Here is a 22,197-nt window from a genome sequence, read left to right on the forward strand (position 1 = left end):
ATGTATGGATACAGCCACAGACACACAGAGAGTTCTCACCTCCTCTTTGATCTTCACGTTGCTGCACCTCCCTTTCAGCTGGTCCATCGTCTCGACTCCGTTGGAGCAGAAAGAATCATACAAAATGTCCAGGAAGTCCGGCGTGGTCCCATGGTCCAGAATGACCTCTGAGGACAGGTTCTTGAAGGAGACCAAAAAGCATAAAAGGTCACAAATACACTAGGCACCCTGCTGGAAGTGAAGGGGTTACTACAAAGCCTCACTCTAGGAGTCTATAGGGAAACCCCCTCCTGCCCTTCCTCCTCCACTCCAGCTTCTTACTTGTTGACACACCCGGGCAGCGGAACCTCAAAGAACGCATGTTTTACACAGCTCCACAAACCTGCTTTATTCACCCCCCATTGTCACACATCATATGGCAGCCAAAGGATTCTGGGTAATGGCATGCAAATTAGCATGTTGGACAAGTGTCATTTGTAGCTTCCTATCCATTTCTAACAAGGATTCCCTAAAGCGTTTGCCTGCTGCATTACCCAGCAAAGCCTGTAGAAGACATGTACTGTAGACACACAACGTCTTTATCTATGCTCTATTTTGCATGGTAGAGGTTTCCCGACTTGCTGACCCCAGGGAAACATGTGATGTTAATGATAAGAAAAGATTGCGCATTTACATTTAAAATGATAAAACCATTTGCTCCCACGCTCACAAACAGAAGTCGGTTATTTAAACCGGCGCTTAATAGCTGATTTTACAGGAACTTTGCCGAGCTTAACTAATGCTAAACCAATATAGGGACTGATCAGATTGGCAAATATATAGACCATGCGAACTGTACCTGATAGGCCTCTGTAATCAGCTGCACAACATTATTTGAATCTGCCGATAACTCCCCAACCGCAGACTTGGGAATTAATTTACTGAGTTCCTGCAAATGAACAGAGTTCAAACATAAACACATCCTCAATTAACAGGGGCTTAGCAGTGTCCTAATGTATTTGAATATAAACACATACAGGAGAAATAAAGTCGCAATCTGAGATCAGGGGATGCTGTGTAATGGGATGGGATGTGTATACCTGTATGTTGTAATAGGGGAAGTTAGAAAGAGAGGAGCTATATGTAGCAATGCAGGGGTTTGGAAAGAGCTATATGAAGTGATTATATGGGGCAATAGGAGGAGTTATGAGTGTTATATGGGGCAATAGGAGGAGTTATAAGAGTGTTATATGGAACAATAGGAGGAGTTATAAGAGTGTTATATGGAACAATAGGAGGAGTTATAAGAGTGTTATATGGAGCAATAGGAGGAGTTATAAGAGTGTTATATGGAACAATAGGAGGAGTTATAAGAGTGTTATATGGAGCAATAGGAGGAGTTACAGGAGTGTTATACGGGGCAATAGGAGGAGTTATAAGAGTGTTATATGGGGCAATTGGAGGAGTTATATAATTCTTTTATATGGAACAATATAGGGAGTCATAGGGAGCGGTTACAGGAGGAATCATGCAGGAAAATGCAGCAACAGGAGGAGTTATATAAAGGGTTATAAAGGAGCGGTTACACGCAGCAACAGGAAAAGTCTGAGAGCATATATATATATATATATATATATATATATATATATATATATATATAAAAGAACAAAGAGAAGCGCAGGCACCATAGTGTTATACTGTATAAAAAATAGAGCCCATTTAAAAAGATGTTTTTTAAATCGTGTAAGTGCGATTCCTTGGGACCGCGTGTCTTATTAAATGGCCTCTATTTTTTATACAGTATAACACTTTGGTGCCTGCGCTTCTCTTATATATATATATATATATATATATATATATATATATATATATATATATAAATGTAAGGATGTATATATATATAGGTTCCGCGCTGTCACTTACATAGGAGGTGCCATACTGTTCTTTTGCCAGCAAGGTCACTGCGTGGGAAGTCAGGCTGCGCATGCGCGAGGGAAGCGCGCGAAGGGCAACCAATCTGGAGGAACTTTGGGGGTTGCACTTTGAACTCTGAACTGTGAGAGAGTCAGCTGAGGCTGAGGACCAATCGGGTGCGAGACTCTGGTGAGAGGAACAGGATGCGTGTGGGCGGTGGGTCAGGCACGAGAGGGAGGTGAAGGAGGAGGTTGGCGGAACCTCGTGTGCGTGAGCGGAGGGTCAGTGACCTTCCCGCTTAGGTGAGAGACATTCCCCAGGCCCGAGGAGCATTCCCCTGTCATCGTAGGGTGCCGTTTTGTAGGGACGGCCATAGCTGTTAGGGACGTTTCCCTTTAGTGCGGTTTGAGCTGCGGAGCTGCGGTCGCCATCTTGGATTGGATACAGACGGCGCAGCATAACGGAGTGTCGGCGAAAGGCTGGAACAACGCTAAGGACCCTGTGTGGAGTGTGGCGGTCATCGCAGTGACCGGAAGGTATCATTGTCTACAAGTGCACCTACACCGGTCTACAGGCGCTGATCCCGCCTCCCACTAACTAATTGGGACATCAGTGTGAAATCATATGGTACAATACAGATACGGGTTATAGGACATACTCCTAGGGAGAGTGGCAGAGCCACCTGTGTACAGAACATTATCCCTGATAAGGTGTGGCCGAGCCACTGTGTGTGTGTAACGTTAAGATATATATTCTGCATTTATTCCGTTCAGTATGCATAATACATAAAAGGTTGCTGTTGCACAATACGGTTGTTATGTTCTTGCTTAGGGTATATTCTCTATCATGGGGATCCTGGACAAGTGGAGGCGCTGCACCGCGATAAGTAAGGGTATGACCCCAGGCTCCCAAACAGCGGAGGCTCAGAGCTCCTGAAGCCACAGGTACATGCAACACCCGTAGTTCCTTAGTGCAGGCAGTCACAAAAAGGGCTACATATATATATATATATATATATATATATATATATATATATATATATATATATATATGCAAATATAACTGTATGCTCATCTGCATGTCTTAGGCAGGTCTGCAACCCCGCCTTTCCCCATTATCACCCAGCATACAGCACTTCCACTGCAGCAAGGGATTCTGGGAAATGACATGCAAATGAGCACACAGTGTCACTTTTTGCCTCAATAACCATTTTTAACATGGTTCCCTATAGGCTTAAGCTTGCTGCATGGTCACAGCTTTGAGCACAGCCAGGGTTAAGGTGCATACCCAGAAAACCACCCACAGACAGCCGTTTCGACCTTGATGGGTCTCATCAGTGTGGGGTTGATAGAGTATTATGGTTTAGCCTATCCCATAGCCTCTCTTGCATTCCCAGTAAAATCAACCCCACACTGATGAGACCCATTAAGGTCGAAACAGCTGTCTGTGGGTGGTTTTCTGGGTATGCACCTTAACCCTGGCTGTGCTCAAAGCTGTGACCATGCAGCAAGCTTAAGCCTATAGGGAACCATGTTAAAAATGGTTATTGAGGCAAAAAGTGACACTGTGTGCTCATTTGCATGTCATTTCCCAGAATCCCTTGCTGCAGTGGAAGTGCTGTATGCTGGGTGATAATGGGGAAAGGCGGGGTTGCAGACCTGCCTAAGACATGCAGATGAGCATACAGTTATATTTGCATATTTGCTTTCCTGTGGAGGGTTTTTGTCTTTTTTTACTCACCATAACTTAACTCAGTATTATGGTTTATATATATATATATATATATATATATATATATATATATATATATATATATATATATATATATATATATATATATATACACAGTATAACACTATGGTGTCGGCGCTTCTCTTTGTTCTTCTTTTTGTTTGTAGGTACAGTACTTTGTGGGTGGCTATACCACATCAAAGGAGCTGCATGAACCATTAGTATCTGGGGTCTGGATACCACTCTAATTTTTACTATCCTCAGTGGACCTGATGGACTACACCTGTGTGAACTTTGAGTGACTTTTTTTATGATTTATGAACACCACTTATAATTAGTTATAACACTAACAGCTATTAATAGCACTAATCTAAATCACTATTATTATAATTAAGTATTCACCTAATTTTTATAGATTTAAGCATGTTAATATTCACACAATTAATTATTAAGAGCTACTGTTTGTTTGTGTGTTTTGTTTTTTATATAGATAGATAGACAGACAGACAGACAGACAGACAGACAGACAGACAGACAGGCAGGTAGGTTTGTGCATAGTTCATGGTTATATTTTATTAAGTGTGCAGTAGTTAGAGGAAATACTGCTACAATGTTCAGCTCCTCTTTCAGTTCCTGCCTCTTACTTCCCAAAGACACCTTCTTACCTGATATGTTTTAACCATCCTGGAAGTGACAGCGAACACTGGCTGAATGTTATTCTCAGAGAGTTTCTGGGCCAGCTGCCCGACTGACGGATAATCCTGTTTAGAAGACAAACCAACACAAGCCAAATTCCTGAAGTGTTGAAATGTAGTAAAAAACTAACCACTTCCTTTACTTCCCTGCAGCTATATCTTATTAATCCCTTCACCGTCACAGGCATTACCACTGCCTATTTTCTACGCTCTGGAGCCGTTTCTCTGCGTCAGTTTTGCAGTCGGAAGCCTTTAGCAAAGACCCTGAAAACAGCAGGTTTTCCCCTAACCCTATGCAAATACATTGAATATCAAGTTTCTATATACTCATGACTTAATCCCACACCCACTGTCACACCTACCAACCATTGTGGCCAAGCATTGCCATATCTATTGCACTTATTCCCTCACCTGCTGTCTCTGTAAGTCTCCCAACAGATTGTAAGCTCTCCGGGGCAGGGAGTTTCTGATTTTGTTTGTATCACTTACAGCATTATAATTCCATGTACTGTACTGTCTCTTTGGTAAAGCACTGAGTACATTGTGGGCGCTATATAATTAAAGGTATACATACATCTCAACTGCAATACATTGTTTAGCCTGAAATATAGACACGTGCCTGGAAAAGCCTCTCTCCCAGTCAGTATTGCGGACCCTCTCCTATCTATTCCATAATCATCTCATGGGGTTTCTTGTGGGTCCCTAAAAAAGAAGGGTCTAGAATTCAGGTTCGATGACTTACCCCCCAAAATAGCCCTCCCCCAAATAGAGAGAATTATTTTCTCTCCTGGGGAATGTAACCTGCATGAAATGGGGTTTCCGGGAGGTAGAAGCGAGATACTGCAGGTTGTAATATTTTTTCCCTTAGATTTATTTTCACTATTTCTTCGGCCGCTTCTGGATTTTTTTTTCAACTGCGCTGTAGCTCACACACAGCACATACAGCGCAACCCCGTTATGCCGCGATCCGTTACACCGCGAATCCGCGTCTAACGCGATGCAAGCGGGGCTCCCAATTTTCGTATTTATGAATACTTTAAAACAAGCATGTCAAACTCGCGGCCCGCGGGCCGCATGCGGCCCACACCGAGGATCAGTGCGGCCCAGCCAATGTGTCCCGGTTACGGCGGTGAAGAGGATGCGGCAGCTGGTAAGTATTGTCTGTGTGAGTGAATGCTGCCAGGTGATTGGATGAAGGGCCGCATGGGTTTGAATGAAGGAGGCGGGGCTTAGAATGCCGGCCGGGATGCAGGGGATTGGTCGCAGGCAGGTCAGAGGAAGCCGGGGGCGGGGCTTCCGCTTTGTGCAGAGCACACGGTGAGTGTGTCTCTGCCTTCCCGCTCCTCTGCCTGCTGCGCGATGTCCCCCGCCGGGCGGGCAGCCACAGGGACCCGAGGTAGAGGCGCTCACCCCCCTTGCCGCTCACCCCCCTTGCTGCTGACCCCCCTTGCCGCTCACCCCCCTTGCCGCTCACCCCCTTTGGCGCTCACCCCCCTTGCCGCTCACCCCCTTTCTGCTCACCCCTTGCCCCCTTGGCGCCCCCCCTTGCACCTTTGCCGCTCCCTTTGCCCCCGGTCCGCATGGTGCGGGAGATGGGCGTGGGGGCGGGCAGTGGTGGTGCGCGATCGCTGGCGGGCGGTGGGTGCAGCGGGAGGCTCAAAAAGCAGGCCTTTCCTCTGTCCCCCGCCCCCCCCTCCCCTCCAGTCACTCACATCCGTCGCTGTACTCCACTTTGTGTGTGTGTGGGGGGGGGGGAGGGAGTGTGTGTGGGGGGGGAGTGTGTGTGGGGGGGAATGTTTGTGTGTGGGGGGGGAGGGTGTGTGTGGGGGGGAGTGTGTGTGGGGGGGAGTGTGTGGGGGGGGGAGTGTGTGTGTGTGGGGGGGGTGTGTGTGGGGGGGGAGTGTGTGTGTGGGTGGGGGGGGAGTGTGTGTGTGTGTGTGTGTAGGGGGGGAGTGTGTGTGTGTGGGGGGAGTGTGTGTGTGTGGGGGGGAGTGTGTGTGTGGGGGGGGGGAGTGTGTGGGGGGGGGAGTGTGTGTGTGTGGGGGGGGAGTGTGTGTGGGGGGGAGAGTGTGTGGGGGGGGGAGAGTGTGTGGGGGGGAGTGTGGGGGGGGGTGTGGGTGTGTATCTGTGGCTGTGTGTATCTGTGGCTGTGTGTGTATCAGTGGCTGTGTGTGTATCAGTGGCTGTGTGTGTATCAGTGGCTGTGTGTGTGTGTGTGTGTGTGTGTCTGTGCAGGCCAGCAGAGACTGTGTGGGTGTCTGTATGTGGTCAGTGTCTTTGTTGGTCTGTCTGTGTGAGTGTCTGTAGGTCAGTGGCTGTGTGCGTCTGTGCAGGTCAGAGAGAGAATGGGGGGGGAGAGAATGGAGGGGGGAGAGAATGGAGGGGGGGAGAGGGAGATGGGTGGGGAGAGAGAGAAGAGGGGATTGAGCGAATGGGGGGAAAAGGGAGATGGGTGGGGAGACAGAGAATAGAGGGGTTTGAGCGAATGGGGGTGGGGAGGGAAGAGAGAGAGAATAGGGGGAGACAATGGGAGAGGGTGAGAGAAAATGGGGGGGAAGTAGAGAGAGAATGAGGGACAGGGCCGCCAACAGGCCTGGTGAGTCAGTCAACCACTCTCTCCCACCCTCTCTCTCTCACCCTCTCTCTCTCTCACCCACCCTCTCTCTCTCTCACCCACCCTCACTCTCTCACCCACCCTCTCTCTCACCCACCCTCTCTCTCTCACCCACCCTCTCTCTCCCTCTCTCTCTCCCCTCTCTCTCTCCCACCCTCTCTCTCTCTCACACCCTCTCTCTCTCTCTCTCCCATCCTCTCTCTCTCTCTCTCCCATCCTCTCTCTCTCTCCCACCCTCTCTCTCCCACCCTCTTTCTCTCTCTCCCACCCTCTCTCTCTCTCTCCCACCCTATCTCTCTCTCTCTCTCCCACCCTCTCTCTCTCTCTCTCTCCCACCCTCTCTCTCTCTCTCCCACCCTCTCTCTCTCTCCCATCCTCTCTCTCCCACCCTCTCTCTCCCACCCTCTCTCTCTCCCACCCTCTCTCTCCCACTCTCCCACTCTCCCACCCTCTCTCTCTCCCACCCTCTCTCTCTCCCACCCTCTCTCTCCCACCCTCACCCACTCTCTCTGTTTTATCTTAACTGCACTACCTACACCGAAATAACCTATTCTGCTTTCTTCCAGATCTGACTCTCAAGTTTCACACGGGAGACATCGGAAGACAGGTAAGGAACACCTTCCCTTCCAGTATAGTACCTTGAGGGACTGCGGATCAGGTAAGATCCCAGGCGGGATTGCTGTTTTGGAAATTGTTAAAAGGGGGCATCCTGACACTGGTTAATGGGTTCAGAAGTCATTCACGTCTGGCTTTTTTTTTGGTTCGGTTAGTGAGGTCAACACACACACACGCACGCACGCACGCACGCACACACACACACACACACACACACTGTACTTTTCAAAATAAACCTACGTTTCTATGTAAATTTAAGTTTTTGTTTTTTTTGCGGCCCACATAAACTTAAACATTGTTTATTTGGCCCGTGTTAGCCTTTGAGTTTGACATGCTTGCTGTATAGGACTGAATCCAGAGGGCTCCGGAGCTGAAATAAATATGCGGGTCAGCTCCAGAGACCCCCTGGAGGCCTCTGGAGACCCTCGGGGACCCCCGGTATCAACCCTGTGTAGTAAAAATAAAAGAAACTCCTTGATATGCATATCGAAAATCTGACCGCCATCCATCAGCTGGTGGCAAAAGAACGCAAGAGTTTATAGTATGATACGCATATCGGCGTTTAGTGAATAGCAGTTGCTGGCAAAAAATTGGAGTTTGGGGATTTTTTCAGCTACCGCACGGGTTGTTATAGCCATATCTTGGTAAAAAGACGTTGTAGTGCGATATTGCACTGTTATAAGAGCTTTGTGAATAGCTACACATGCAGTATCACACTAAAAGGGCATTAATTGTGCAATAATGCACTCATCGAAGTTTAATGAATAAGTCCCATAATACGCCTAAAAATTTTTGGGTGAGATTATGTTTTAGGTAGGGTTGCCAGGTGTCCAGTGTTGAACCGATTATCCTGTATTTGGACACCCTTTCCAGTAAATAATTAGAGGTAATACTGGACATGTATGTGTCCGGTATAACCTCTCTGGACATAGTGACCTGACTGGCTTTGGGGGTGGGAGGGCGCAGGATTTCCCTGAGCAGGGCTGCTGCTTGGGGCCGGGCAGCTTCGTCCATCGGGATTGGCTGCATTACCCAGCAGCAGCCAATCAGAAGGATGTGTCAGGAGCCTGGGGGTGTGGCCATGGAGCGGAGGAAACAGCATACAGCGGTGAGAAGGGTGTGTGTGTGTGTGTGTGTGTGTGTGTGTGTGTGTGTGTGTGTGTGTGTGTCTGTGTGTCTGTGTGTCTGTGTGTCTGTGTGTCTGTGTGTCTCTGTGTCTCTGTGTCTGTGTGTCTCTGTGTGTGTGTGTGTGTGTGTGTGTGTGTGTGTGTGTGTGTGTGTGTGTGTGTGTGTGTGTGTGTGTGTGTGTGTCTCGAGCATTGCACCTTTCACCATTGTGTCCAGTATTTTTGGAGAAGCCGCCTGGCAGTCCTAGTTTTAGGAGGAAAAAGCAGTTGAGACACCCAACTAGAGTAATTCTGCTGCGCCCCCAAACACTGAACACAAACGGCATCAGACAGAGGACTCACAAACTCATTGCTGCTCTTGTAGATATTGTCTTCCAGGTGACACTGACCATCGTTGGGGGTCAGAATCGCCGCCAGTTTCCCGTCGCCGGCGATATGGAATCCGTCATCCGTGGCATAAACCAGCAGCCTTGTCACATTCCTCCAGCCAATCTTATCCTGTGAAAAGCACAATACAGGGTATTTCTTCTTATATCCCACTTTTTGTGTTATCATGGGTTTGTATGGCGCCAACATATTCCGTAGCTTGGTACAACTTCATAGCTCTGAGCACACAAAATAACACAGTTCTTTGTAAAAACCCTTCAAATATCCAGAACCTCATTTTTTGGAACCTTCAGATTCCAGAAGAAGGGAAATACGGAGGGGTTTGGCGAGGAATCTCACTGCACTGCAGCCTCTTGAATCCAAACAGATCCTTTGTGACATGCGGGTTATTCAGTGAACTTTTGTCTCCTCATGATTCCCAGTTTGTCACTTAGATTGTAAGCTCCTCGGGTAAGTGCCCCACTCATTTCAGTGGTTCCCATTACTGGTGGCTGTACTGTATGTGCACAGATGTAGCCAACGTTACCACTGGTTATTAATGCAGCCTGAATTACTCTAGAAGCGACCATTGTTTTTAATTAGGCTGCGTCCACGCTGCCGCTGAGTGCGCTCATGCTTGAGAGCGGTGACGCCACCAACTCTCCAAGCAGGAGCGCAGGCTGTCCTGCATAATTTTGCAAGTGCGAGCGGGGGGGTGGCATTGGGTGGATCGGGGCTATTTCTGTGTCTAGTGTGTGTGTGTGTGTCGCTGTGTGTGGTGTGTGTGTCTGTGGGCATTGACTGCTGCTGAGCGCGCTTCAAAATCAATTTAATCTGTCTCCCCAAGCGCCGAGCTTGGGAGAACGCTGCGTGAGCGTGGCCGTGCAGATTTATATTCACGCGCTCAGCGGCAGTGTGGACGCAGCCTTAGCTGCCTGCATGAAAGCGGTGTGGGTAACGCGTCACTTCGCCAGCAGAGTGCAGCTGCACCGCAGACGCTGTATCTGTAAGCTTGCATCACTGTCCAGGGTCTCGCATCGTCTGCACAGTGTAAGCATCAGGGTACATATCGTGAGGTACATCATGCACCATCTAAAGCAGGGGTGTGCGCAAAACAGGGGGGTGCTAGATTTTTCAGGGGGGGGCGCGGTGGTTGCTGCGGCACCGCGCTCTTCCCCCGAGGCATTTAATTGAATGCCGGGGGATCGTGTGAGGGCTCTGCAACTTCAATTACCTTGTCTGCGGTGACGCGTCGCCATGGCAACGCAGCGTCAAATGACGCCGCAGGGTTACGTGACGTCGCGTGACCCCGCAGCGTCCTTTGACGCAGAGAGCCTGGAGACAAGGTAAGGGAAGGGGGCGTGAGCAGGGAAAGATTGCGCACCCCTGATCTAAAGCAACACTAACACAAAATGATTTCACTCACCCCACAAACGGCCACCTGCATCATGGCGTCCAGCCCCCCCTCCGGGGCGTCCAGGTTCCCGGAAATCCTCTGCTTCCCGACCTGCTCCTGGAACTGTCCTCCATCTCCGGTGAGGTTCAGGATGTGTTTGAAGGAGAAGGGCGGCTGGCACAAGACGGTCTTATCCGGACAGGGGTTCTTCAGATTCTCCGGGTGCGTGTTTACAAACGGCAGCACCGTCTTATCCACAAAGGAACCGAAACCTGCACAAACCCTCCCGCACTGTTATTCCCAGCAGCGAAAACACCGGCACACATAAACAGGACTGCTGTCATTTGTAACCTCCTCTTTTACTGCCAGATGCAAAACAGGACTGGTGTCATTTGTAACCCCCTCTTTTACTGCCAGATGCAAAACAGGACTGGTGTAATTTGAAACCCCCTCTTTTACTGCCAGATGCAAAACAGGACTGGTGTAATTTGTAACCTTTTCTTTTACTGCCAGATGTAAAACAGGACTGGTGTCATTTGTAACCTCTTTTACTGCCAGATGCAAAACAGGACTGGTGCCATTTGTAACCCCCTCTTTTACTGCCAGATGCAAAACAGGACTGATGTAATTTTTACCCCTCTCTTTTACTGTCAGATGTAAAACAGGACTGGTGTCATTTGTAACCCCCTCTTTCACTGTCAGGTACAAAACATGTCTGGTGTCATTTGTAACCCCCTGTTTTACTGCCAGATGTAAAACTTTGCCTCACTCACTCCATACTGCCACATTGAAGTGGGTCAATCACGGGCATTAAGAAGGGGATTCCCTACTCGTGAGCTGACACTATACCGAACCATCTGATGCCATTGTGGAAGGTTTAATATATACCCCACAGATACCTTTTCATCATTTGTACTTACACTGGGCCGTGTAAGTATTTTCATTTATATATTGAATTATTAACCCAGATTCCCCCCCCCCCTGCCCTCTGGAGGCTATATATGCGAGCACCCCTGTTTCTAGGATAAGATTGTGTTGTTTGTGCTGACATTTTGCTTTACCCATCCTCATTGCCTTATTGGGGAGGAACCGGATCGAACACGGGCACCGCAGAGGGGCTCCTTGCTCGTGACTGCACACCAGCACCTACCATCTGTTATTGGCCTGGATGGGTTTGGGAAACCCCAAAGTAACCAATCAACATCTGTACTTACACTGGGCCGTGTGAGTATTTTATTATATCATAATCTCCCCCTTCCCCATAGAGAGGCATTGTCTTCTTTGGGGCTTGCCCTACGTTCAATTTCTGCAAGATAGAGTGTTTTAACCCCTTGCTCCCCCTTTTTTCTGTTTCACAGATGTAAAACAGGACTGGTAACATTTGTAACCCCCTCTTTTACTGCCAGATGCAAAACAGGACTTATAATTTGTAACCCCCTCTTTTACTGCCCGATGCAAAACAGGACTGGTGTCATTTTTAACCCCCTATTTTACTGCCAGATGTAAAACAGGACTGGTGTAATTTGTGTGAAGATTGAGATAATGTGTGTGGCTCAGGCTATATGAAGACAGACTATCACCCACCTCCATTTTGGCCTAACCGCCATTTTGAGTGTTTGCTTGTATGAATGCTTATCTGTTTTATTCGTGTATGATCTGTGAATGTTTGTTTGATTCTCTGAGTATCGCTTCTAGATGTAACTAGCCCTTGTGTAATTCCTACAAGTCATGAGAGGTTTGAAATAGCATTCGTAAGAGGTTTTTCCTGCCTTAGATATTTCTGCTGACCTTAGGTTCTGTTATCTGACAGATACAGTAACACACAGGGCTAAACATTAAAAAGTCAGCAGGTTAAGGGCGGCCCACATTATGGTGATATATAGGATAAGAATATAGCAATGTAAAGCATATTTATATATCAATATGTATTTTTGTATGTCATCATATTGTTTTTATCTCTAAGCCAGCCCCCTTAAAGGGCGTATTACTCATTTTTGAAATGTATAAAAATGTGATACTAAGCAATATTTCTTCAGAGGCCTGAGTTCTTTTTTTAATTCTATTCTCTCAAATTGTACCTTAGTGCAGATAAACTCCCGTTGTTACTGCCCAGTTACTATAGCTTAGGAGTCGGACCTTCCCATGGTATAAAAGACAGCTCCCTATCAAATGTAGTTCTGTTCTGAGTGTTCCAGTGTAGCCTGCTCCTTGGGGAGTAGGCAGGATTCTACCTCACCCCACCAGGGGGTGAAGGGGTAAAGCTTAGCCCAGGGGCCTCAAGCTCCTGTGATGGCTAGTCCAGGTTAATGGTCCCACGAGCCTGGCTCTGACCATGAACAGAAATGCAAGCTGCGAGGGATGTCCTTTGAAGTGGCTGCACTGCTCTTGCATGAGAAGGCTGATGTATGAGCTGCTCCACCAAATAAAGATGTGATACTGAAGTTACTCTAATGTGTTCCTGTGGGGAAGAAGAATCCCTGGCAGAACCCTGCAGGATGGAGGCGCAGCCACATCCTGAAAACCTGTCCTGTTGTCCTAATCCCCACACCATCGCAGAGACTCAGTCCTCCTGAGATTCAGCAGGTGAGCACCACAGCTCCATAACATCCTAGTAACCTACAGATTTCCCGAGGGGGGAGGGGGGGAATAGGGGTGTTACATAATCTTTTTATTAAGCATCTTCCTAAAATGTGTCACCTTGGTGCAATTTAGGGTTGCCGGGTGTCCAGTATTTAACCGGACTATCCTGTATTTGGACACTGCCCAGTAAAAAATTAGAGGTAATACTGGACATGTATGTGTCCGATATCGTCTCACTGGACATAGTGACCTGACCGGCTTGGGGGGCCGAGGAATTTCCCTGAGCAGAGAGAGAGCAGCGCTGTTGCTAGGGGGCTGGGCAGCTTCCTGATTGGCTGCTGCTGGGTAATGGAGCCAATCAGGAGGACGTGTCAGGGGCCTGGGGGTGGGGTCAAAGAGAGGAGGAAACCGCGTGGAGCGGAGGTGTGTGTGTGTGTCTCTAGCACATCACACCTTTTACCATTGTGTTCAGTATTTTTGGAGAAGCCACCTGGCAAACCTACAGTAGGTGTAATTTAAAAAAAAAAATACATTCACACTAATGTTTGCAAAGCTCTTTGCGCCATGTCTAGCAGGGTACGGAGAGTCACAACTTTCTTACAAAGCTGCACTTTTATTTCTTTGTGTTTTCATAAAAGACTATGTGCCTGGCCGACACACAAAAGGAATGAAACTGGCAACGTTGCACATTGAAGAGCAACACTTTAACCACGGAGTCACACTTCTTCTGTTTCCCACGGATATGACACAGAGATATGGGGTAATGGGCCATATACACCTTCTTTTTTTTTTTAACCCAAATCTGACACCTATAACTATGTTTAAATATTTGTTTTCAACTTCGTTTCCAGGTTAGGGTGAGCTGCAAGTTGTTAGGGGCTCAGCGGCGCATTTCCAAATTTGCCGCCCCCAGGCACTTGCCTGTGTCTGCCGCCGCCGTTGCCTTGGTGCCGACCTACTGCTCCTTTGTAATCCCGACGTCAACTGACGCCGCGACATCGTGCGGCGGCTCGTTGCCATGGAAACCCGATGTCATGACATCATTTGACGTCGCGACATCCCGTCGCCATGGCAATGAGACGCCGTGTGACGTCACGGTGGCGGCGTCCGCAGCGTCATTTGACGCCGGGATTCCAAAGGACCAGGAGTGCGGCAGACACAGGTAAGTACCTTCCCAATAGGCCCGAGAGGCCCAAAATGGGGCAAAATGATATGGGGGCAGAAATTTTTGCCGCCCCAAAATGTTGGGCCTAACAGGGAATCTGACACTGGACTCAATTTCCTCTGGCTGCTCCCTTTTGTTTGATGTCAAATAAGAGTTTGCCCCGGCAAGATCCCCCTTAATTCTGATAAGGACAAGGTGGGATATATATATATATATAGCGGTAAAGAAATCACTTGCTTGACAACAACTTTCCCATTAGATTGTAAGTTCTTCGGGGCAGGGACCCCCCCTTCCTACTGTTACTGTCATGTCTGAAGCGCTTATTCCCATGATGTGTTATATTATTATGTCACGTGTATTACCGCTGTGACGCGCTATGTACATAAATAGCGCTATATAAATAAAAATATACATACATTCAAGAGAAATTCATTTTGGAAATAATGTCCCCCCTCCCCCCAAATGGAAAACAGCCACGTTTCTGGTTGGCTGTGTGGGGTTGCACTGTCCCGCGTCTCACCTATCTGCGCTGACTTGGTGATCTTATTCAAGGCTTGGAGAAGACTGCTCCCCAGATTCTTCACATTCTGCAGGTCATCGAACATGGAGAAGGAGAGATCCATGAGATAGTAAAGGTCAACTGGATATCCCTCCGCTCGTCTGAACTTCACCTCGAAGGTAACAGGCTGGTCTGACCGTTAAAACAAATAATAATTCCTGATTACCGTTTGTTCACCCCGGGGAGGGGAAAGAAGGGGACATACGGCATGAAGACATGAACAAGTGACGGTAAGACAAAACATTTGGTCACAACATCGGTCTATTATCTAAAAGGAAGAGTACGGGTTTGGATTAGACGTGGCCAACGCCAGTCCTCAAGGGCCACCAACTGGTCAGGTGTTCAGGATATCTCTGCTTCAGCACAGGTGGCTCAATCAGTTTCGGCTTCAGCACAGGTGGCTCAATCCGTGGCTCACTGATTGAGCCACCTGTGCTGAAGCAGGGATATCCTGAACACCTGACCAGTTGGTGGCCCTTGAGGACTGGAGTTGGCCACCCCTGCTTTAGATTATTCACTGACAAACAGGTCTGGCGGCTCTGGCAACAGAAGGCTTCGCGGGACAGACGGGCAGATGTGGTTGACCGGTACTTAAGTTGCTGGGGCGCTCATACGAATGATTATACAGGCATACCCCGCATTAACGTACGCAATGGGACCGGAGCATGTATGTAAAGCGAAAATGTACTTAAAGGGAAGCACTACCTTTTCCCCACTTATCGATGCATGTACTGTACTGCAATCATCATATAAGTGCATAACTGATATAAATAACACATTTGTAACAGGCTCTATAGTCTCCCAGCTTGTGCACAGCTTCAGTACAGGTAGGGAGCCGGTATTGCTGTTCAGGACGTGCTGACAGGCGCATGCGTGAGCTGCCGTTTGCCTATTGGGCGCAATGTCCTTACTTGTGAGTGTACTTAAAGTGAGTGTACTTAAAGTGAGTGTACTTAAAGTGAGTGTACTTAAAGCGGGGTATGCCTGTAATCTAACTTGGGCACCCAAGGCGCAGGAAGTCACACTGGGGATTTTTCTAGTAACTGTGGGATTGTACATGTCAAATTGCGTGATATGACAAGGCGATAAGCAGCGGAAAAACACTCTGATCTCGCCGTATTCTAGAAGAGCATAGAATACGATTAAAATATCACATCTAGTGAAATCACATATTGCGAGCGAATAGACGTACAGTACAAATTTCACGATGCTGGCTTTGTTTTGGCAAACAGAATTAATATAACTTAGTGTACATTGGGAGGTCATTCAAGTACAGTCACATTATATCAAACGGCCAGTTTATATTTTCTGAGGGGGTAATGAGTCCTTTATTACATTTTGAAGTATATATATGTGATTTCACTAGATGTGATATTTTAATCGTATTCTATGCTCTTCTAGAATACGGCGAGATCAGAGTGTTTTACACACGTGTATATACATATATACACACACACACACACGTGTATATATAGGCTAAAGGAGTTTCAAACCAATGACATTGCCTTTGAAGCTGGCACATTTTGGGAGGCTTAAGAACTGTTCTGCCTCTAAACGAAAAGTTTGCGGTCAAAGTTGCAAACTTTGGTTAATTTTCAGATTTTTGAGCATAAAAAAAAACCAAAGCAAAAAACTAGGGGTGTGCCCCGTCCCCCCCTCCCCGAACTAATTTGCCTATCTCTAGTCAAGGGTTTCATTGCATGTACTCTTACAGTCAAGAGATGTCTGAGATTTGGACACTATCACAACTATAATGAACTTTCATGTTGATGCATCACACAACATACATGGACGGTCCCTTCTCCAGCACCTACACAGCCACTCAACCTTTGTGCTGCTCTAAGCCAAGTGTCTGCACTTCTGCTACTTGGTCACCTGGTCTAAGCTGGAGGGAGATTCTTCGGGGGGTCAGCTGGATCACGTCATTCAGCGTACTGAAGCCAGAAGTTGCACGGCTGGTAGGGTAGATGACATCAGTGTCGTTGCACCCTCGTAGATCCAGCTGCTTCACAGTGTCGCAGCGGGCAGAGTCCGGCTCCCCCGCTTTGGTGAAATTCTGCACAGTGGACATGTTCACATTAACACCATCAGTGCCAGGGTGGAAGGGGGTGGGGGGTTGGGGGTGAGAGTTGCAGGCTACCCCTTCTCCCTCTTTTAAATTTGTAGCTTCAAAATGGTAAATGAAAAGCAACTCTTTAAAAAGGCATTTTTAAGATCTTTTCCAAGTTTAAAAGAATCCTGCCACATACCCGATAAAGAATTTCTGAAATTTGCACAGATCAAACATTTCCTCTTAAATCAATATTCAAGGCGCCGCCTTCAACAAAGCATGCCTTTTGTGTGAATATGCAGTTCTGATCCACTACAGCAGTTTTTTTGGTGAAGGAACCCTATGTGAAATTCTGAGGAACCCCAAACCTCTCTAATAGCGCGTCTGAGATCAGATGCATTGTAAGGAACCCCAACCCTCTCTAATAGCGCGTCTGAGATCAGATGTATTATAAGGAACCCCAACCCTCTCTAATAGCGCGTCTGAGATCAGATGCATTGTAAGGAACCCCAACCCTCTCTAATAGCGCGTCTGAGATCAGATGCATTGTAAGGAACCCCAACCCTCTCTAATAGCGCGTCTGAGATCAGATGCATTGTAAGGAACCCCAACCCTCTCTAATAGCGCGTCTGAGATCAGATGCATTGTAAGGAACCCCAACCCTCTCTAATAGCGCGTCTCAGATCAGATGCATTGTAAGGAACCCCAACCCTCTCTAATAGCATGTCTGAGATCAGATGCATTGTAAGGAACCCCAACCCTCTCTAATAGCGCATCTGAGATCAGATGCATTGTAAGGAACCCCAACCCTCTCTAATAGCGCGTCTGAGATCAGATGCATTGTAAGGAACCCCAACCCTCACTAATAGCGCGTCTGAGATCAGACGCATTGTAAGGAACCCCAACCCTCTCTAATAGCGCGTCTGAGATCAGATGCATTGTAAGGAACCCCAACCCTCTCTAATAGCGCGTCTGAGATCAGATACATTGTAAGGAACCCCAACCCTCTCTAATAGCGCGTCTGAGATCAGATGCATTGTAAATTCTTCTGTATTTGGTACAATTTTCAAATTACCTGAAAATTACAGGGAACACTTTAGGGAAGCCCGGGGAACCCAGGGATTCCAAGGAACCCCTGTTGAAAAACACTGCACTAGAGAAACAGCTCATATCCTCGCTCTACCTCACCTAACTCCTATGCACAGGAGATATTGAAAGACACCACCTTAGAAAATAGGAAGAAGACGTAGGGGAACAACTAGAACTACAAGATTGGGCAGAGATCGAGGGTAACATCTCCAAAATATCTATCCATCAACACCTTAATAAAAGAAAACAGTTACAAGATGCCACATTGATGGTATCAGACGCCAGCCAAGGTCAATAAATATAACAAATTCTCGCCAAATTGCTTCTGGGGCTGTGACCAGATGGTCACATTGTATCACATATGGTGGGAGTGCGCGAGGATTGAGAATCTCTCGGACCAGGTCTTTGGTCTCATAAGTAAGACGCCTGAAACAACAGTAGCCTTCTCTCCCTGGGTAGCCCTCCTCCACAGGAAACCAGACAACCGTCAGATTTACACACAAGAGATTAATAGACCATATCGTTTCGGCCACTATGGAACGTGGTGGAAGCCAAATGGCGTGGCCCAGTACCAAAGCTAAATAAGCGAATTGAAAAAAAATATGGCATATGATGAACCTGGAAACGCTCTCAGCGTGGCTACACGACACAGTTACCAGTTTCACAAGAATGTGGAACCCTCGGCTTCAAAACCACGAATACCCAACATCCGACCAGACAACATTACTTCTGTGACCCGACACACTAAAAAGCCACAAACCAGAGAGTGTACCTTTGTGATGTATGTTGTTGACTCCAGTAAGAATCCTGGATAATTGTATTTATCAGTTGTACTGTTCAGCTGTAAATGTGGGTTGTATTTATGGTGCTCCCTTTTAGCCCCCTCCACTATCCTAAAAGGACAATTTGACATTATGTACGCCCCCCCCCCCCCCCCCCCCCGGTTCCCTAATCCCTTTTCCTTATTATTTTGTAACCCCTCCCCCCCTCCCTGCCATATTTTCTCACAAAAAAATTGTCATTGGGGCGGAAAAAAGGCATTATTTATTAAAATCTCGCTGATGAAGAATGGGTTTCTTTTGTGAATCTGGTGCCATTCTTGCACCTGTGTTACATGAGTTGGGAGATGTTTACAATGGGTGATTCCATTTGCCAGCTGCTGTGTGTAAGAGCTTGCCGGCCACCTCACTCCAAGTCAGCAATGTGGTGGTGATCCAGTCCTGGCTTTGTATTCCCACTTGCTAGTAGTATCTTTGGTATTACACGATCTAAAGAAAGACTGGTCCGGATCTTTATCACAATGCTGACCTGAATTAAATGTGCAATTATGGAGGAGGTAGGTGTAGAGGGAGAGGGGGTTGGCCCGGTATTAAAGGGGTTGCACCCCATATGGCCACCCCCTGACCTCACCAGGGAGGCAAGGGCTTAACTGGACTGCGGTCCAGGAATGTGGCTTACACCTTGTCATGTCAGGAAACTGTATGTTCCCCTGTTCCCATGTTTCATTATAATCCTGTATTTTAAAGATGTTTTAAAGTGCATTTCTGTATCTCCAGTTCTGGAGGTCGCAGAGAGTTGATATTTGGCCAATATGTGGAGTCACTGTAGGCATTAAGAACTGGCAAATTTCGACCCACGGAGCCCACCAGAATGTAACTTACTAATATGTGTAGATATTAAAGTGTATATGTATGGTATTTTGGATCTGCTCTGAAAAATGCAGACTCCATCTGCTATGCTAATAGGTCATGAAGGGCAGCCGGCTGATTGAGCCTAAGCACTGTGATCAAAAGTTAAACTGCCCTGATTGTTTACACTAAGTACTAATCAACAGACCAGACTCTGCCACTCTAATTGTTACCTGAGGGCGGAGAATCATCAAACTGGAGTGGTTTGTAAGTGTTATGTCTACACCTACAAACAATGCAGATACTTCATTTGGTAAACTGGTCGTCGCCCCTGATTTAATTATGGGGCAACCCATAGCGTCCCAGTATACATGGGCTAATTAGCTGGGGGGCATGGGTTAATCTGTGTCTCCACGTTAGGGATTGGATACAGATAATTGTTCACCAATAGTCTGTATTCAATGTTAAGAATAGGGTTACACAGGTATATAAACTGTGTCAACCATACAGTTTTTAGTTCTTCTTCTGATACCATCTTGAATGTCACCGGATTGCTGGAGAATTGCTAGCTGATACTTCTCCATCCCCCAACCCTAAGTAAGTGTTACCTTCTTGTCTGTTAATTGTACTATATTGCTGTGTTCACCTTTTTAAGGAATAAATTATATTTTATGATATCTAAGCCTCGTTCAGTTCAACCCAGATATTTGGTGTTCATTATATCTTGTCATAAGCTACCGTGACAGTAGGGTGACCAGACGTCCCAGTTTTTCTGTGACTGTCCCGGTTTTTGGCATTGTGCCCCGACGACTTTTTTAAAAGTCGCAAACCGGCCCGTCTTTATGTTTGCCGTTGGTACATGCGTGAAAGGCCAGTGCCGATTGCGAATGCGCTGCTGGGAAGAGCCAACCGGGCATGCGCGGCCGGCAAGAGCAAATCCTGCGCATGCGTGCTCGACTTGCAGTTGGCGCATGAATGGCCCACACTGATCGCGGATGCACTTCCTGCAAGAGCTGATTGCACATGCGTGCCGGCATGCGCCGGATCGGCTCTTGCCTGCCGCACATGTGCGGTAGTTGCGGACCATTCGCGCATGGCTCTGGCTTTCGCGCATGCGCAGGCTGTTCGTTTTTTCACTGGGAAAATATGGTCATCCTTTGAAGAGGGCAACACTGATTTTAATAGGGCGAATGAGATATTCATAATTCATACCCTAAATGTCCTTAGCTGCAAACGTGCTGCCATTCTGTCACCCAGAGGTGGCTGTAGGAATACCTCTGAAGTATACTATATGTATACCTGCTGAAAGGGTCTATACCAGGGGTAGCAACGCCAGTCCTCAAGAGCTACCAACAGCTCAGGTTTTCAGGATATCCCTGCTACAGCACAGGTGGCTCAATCAGTTGTTAGTCCACACTGGGTACATGAGCCCTAAGTATAATGCAGACAGAGTAGCTGCCTCCTCTCCAAAAATAACGTGTGGTAATTTATTTAAAAGGAAACATTGGAGGACTTTAACACGTCTTCTATGGTGTCTGCAATTATTTCTGTCCTTTATGTGCTTTTCTACTGCCGCAGGTTAAACAAGACGTGTGATAGCTTTACCAGCTTATAAATAGAGAATACCGTTGTTATTATTACACAATGCCCGAGGGAATCACTGCTGGGAAATGTGAGAGAGGAGATGTAATGAAGACAAAATGAGACATGAAACCTAAAATGAGCAGTTCCCCATCCAGATATCCCACTCGCCCCTTAATTTATCATACGGGGTGAGAAGTAGGGGGTTTCCGGAGCTGAATCACGTTAGATACTTCCTGGAAAGGCGACGCCAGTTCCTCGCCTCCATGGGGGGAAAAATGTAGGTTTGGAGATCCCAGTCACACAGGACAATGGGATGCTGCGACCTCATCTATCGCGGCTTCCTATTGGCCCACATGCCATTAGGGGTTTAACCAACCGGGAAGCACAGGCAGCACCTTTCCCTGTAAGTATCTCAGGAATAGGGTTGCCAGGTGTCCGGTATAGAACCAGACATGTATGTGTGCGGGGGGGACATGTATGTGTGCAGGGGGAGACATGTATGTGTGCGGGGGGGAACATGTATGTGTGCGGGGGGGCATGTATGTGTGCGGGGGGGACATATATGTGTGCGGGGGAACATGTATGTGTGCGGGGGGGACATGTATGTGTGCGGGGGGACATGTATGTGTGCAGGGGGACATGTATGTGTGCGGGGGGACATGTATGTGTGCGGGGGGGCAAGTATGTGTGCGGGGGGGCATGTATGTGTGCGGGGGGACATGTATGTGTGCGGGGGGACACATGTATGTGTGCGGGGGGCATGTATGTGTGTGGGGGACACATGTATGTGTGCGGGGGGGGCATGTATGTGTGCGGGGGGGACATGTATGTGTGTGCGGGGGTGGGGGAATGTATGTGTGCGGGGGGGGGAATGTATGTGTGCGGGGGGGACATGTATGTGTGCGGGGGGGACATGTATGTGTGCGGGGGGGACATGTATGTGTGCAGGGGGGCATGTATGTGTGCAGGGGGGGCATGTATGTGTGCGGGAGGGCATGTATGTGTGCAGGGGGGCATGTATGTGTGCGGGGGGGCATGTATGTGTGCGGGGGGGCATGTATGTGTGCGGGGGGGCATGTATGTGTGCGGGGGGGCATGTATGTGT

At 47.6% G+C, this 22,197-nt stretch overlaps 1 protein-coding gene across 2 annotated transcripts in view; it reads right to left on the reverse strand.

The window, feature by feature from the left end:
* Window positions 1–22,197, reverse strand: part of ITGB2 (integrin subunit beta 2) — an 89,101-nt gene that overhangs the window by 21,984 nt on the left and 44,920 nt on the right. For both annotated transcript variants that reach the window (XM_075607138.1, XM_075607139.1), the window contains exons 4-10: window positions 16,617–16,797; window positions 14,703–14,873; window positions 10,468–10,709; window positions 9,018–9,173; window positions 4,290–4,385; window positions 839–928; window positions 40–180 (exon numbers count right to left, since the gene is read on the reverse strand). In XM_075607138.1, the coding sequence (XP_075463253.1) occupies window positions 40–180; window positions 839–928; window positions 4,290–4,385; window positions 9,018–9,173; window positions 10,468–10,709; window positions 14,703–14,873; window positions 16,617–16,797 (1,077 nt within the window). The remainder of the gene's footprint in view (window positions 1–39; window positions 181–838; window positions 929–4,289; window positions 4,386–9,017; window positions 9,174–10,467; window positions 10,710–14,702; window positions 14,874–16,616; window positions 16,798–22,197) is intronic.

The sequence above is a fragment of the Ascaphus truei genome, chromosome 7 (genome assembly GCF_040206685.1).
Source record: "Ascaphus truei isolate aAscTru1 chromosome 7, aAscTru1.hap1, whole genome shotgun sequence".
In the NCBI taxonomy this organism is placed as follows: domain Eukaryota; kingdom Metazoa; phylum Chordata; class Amphibia; order Anura; family Ascaphidae; genus Ascaphus; species Ascaphus truei.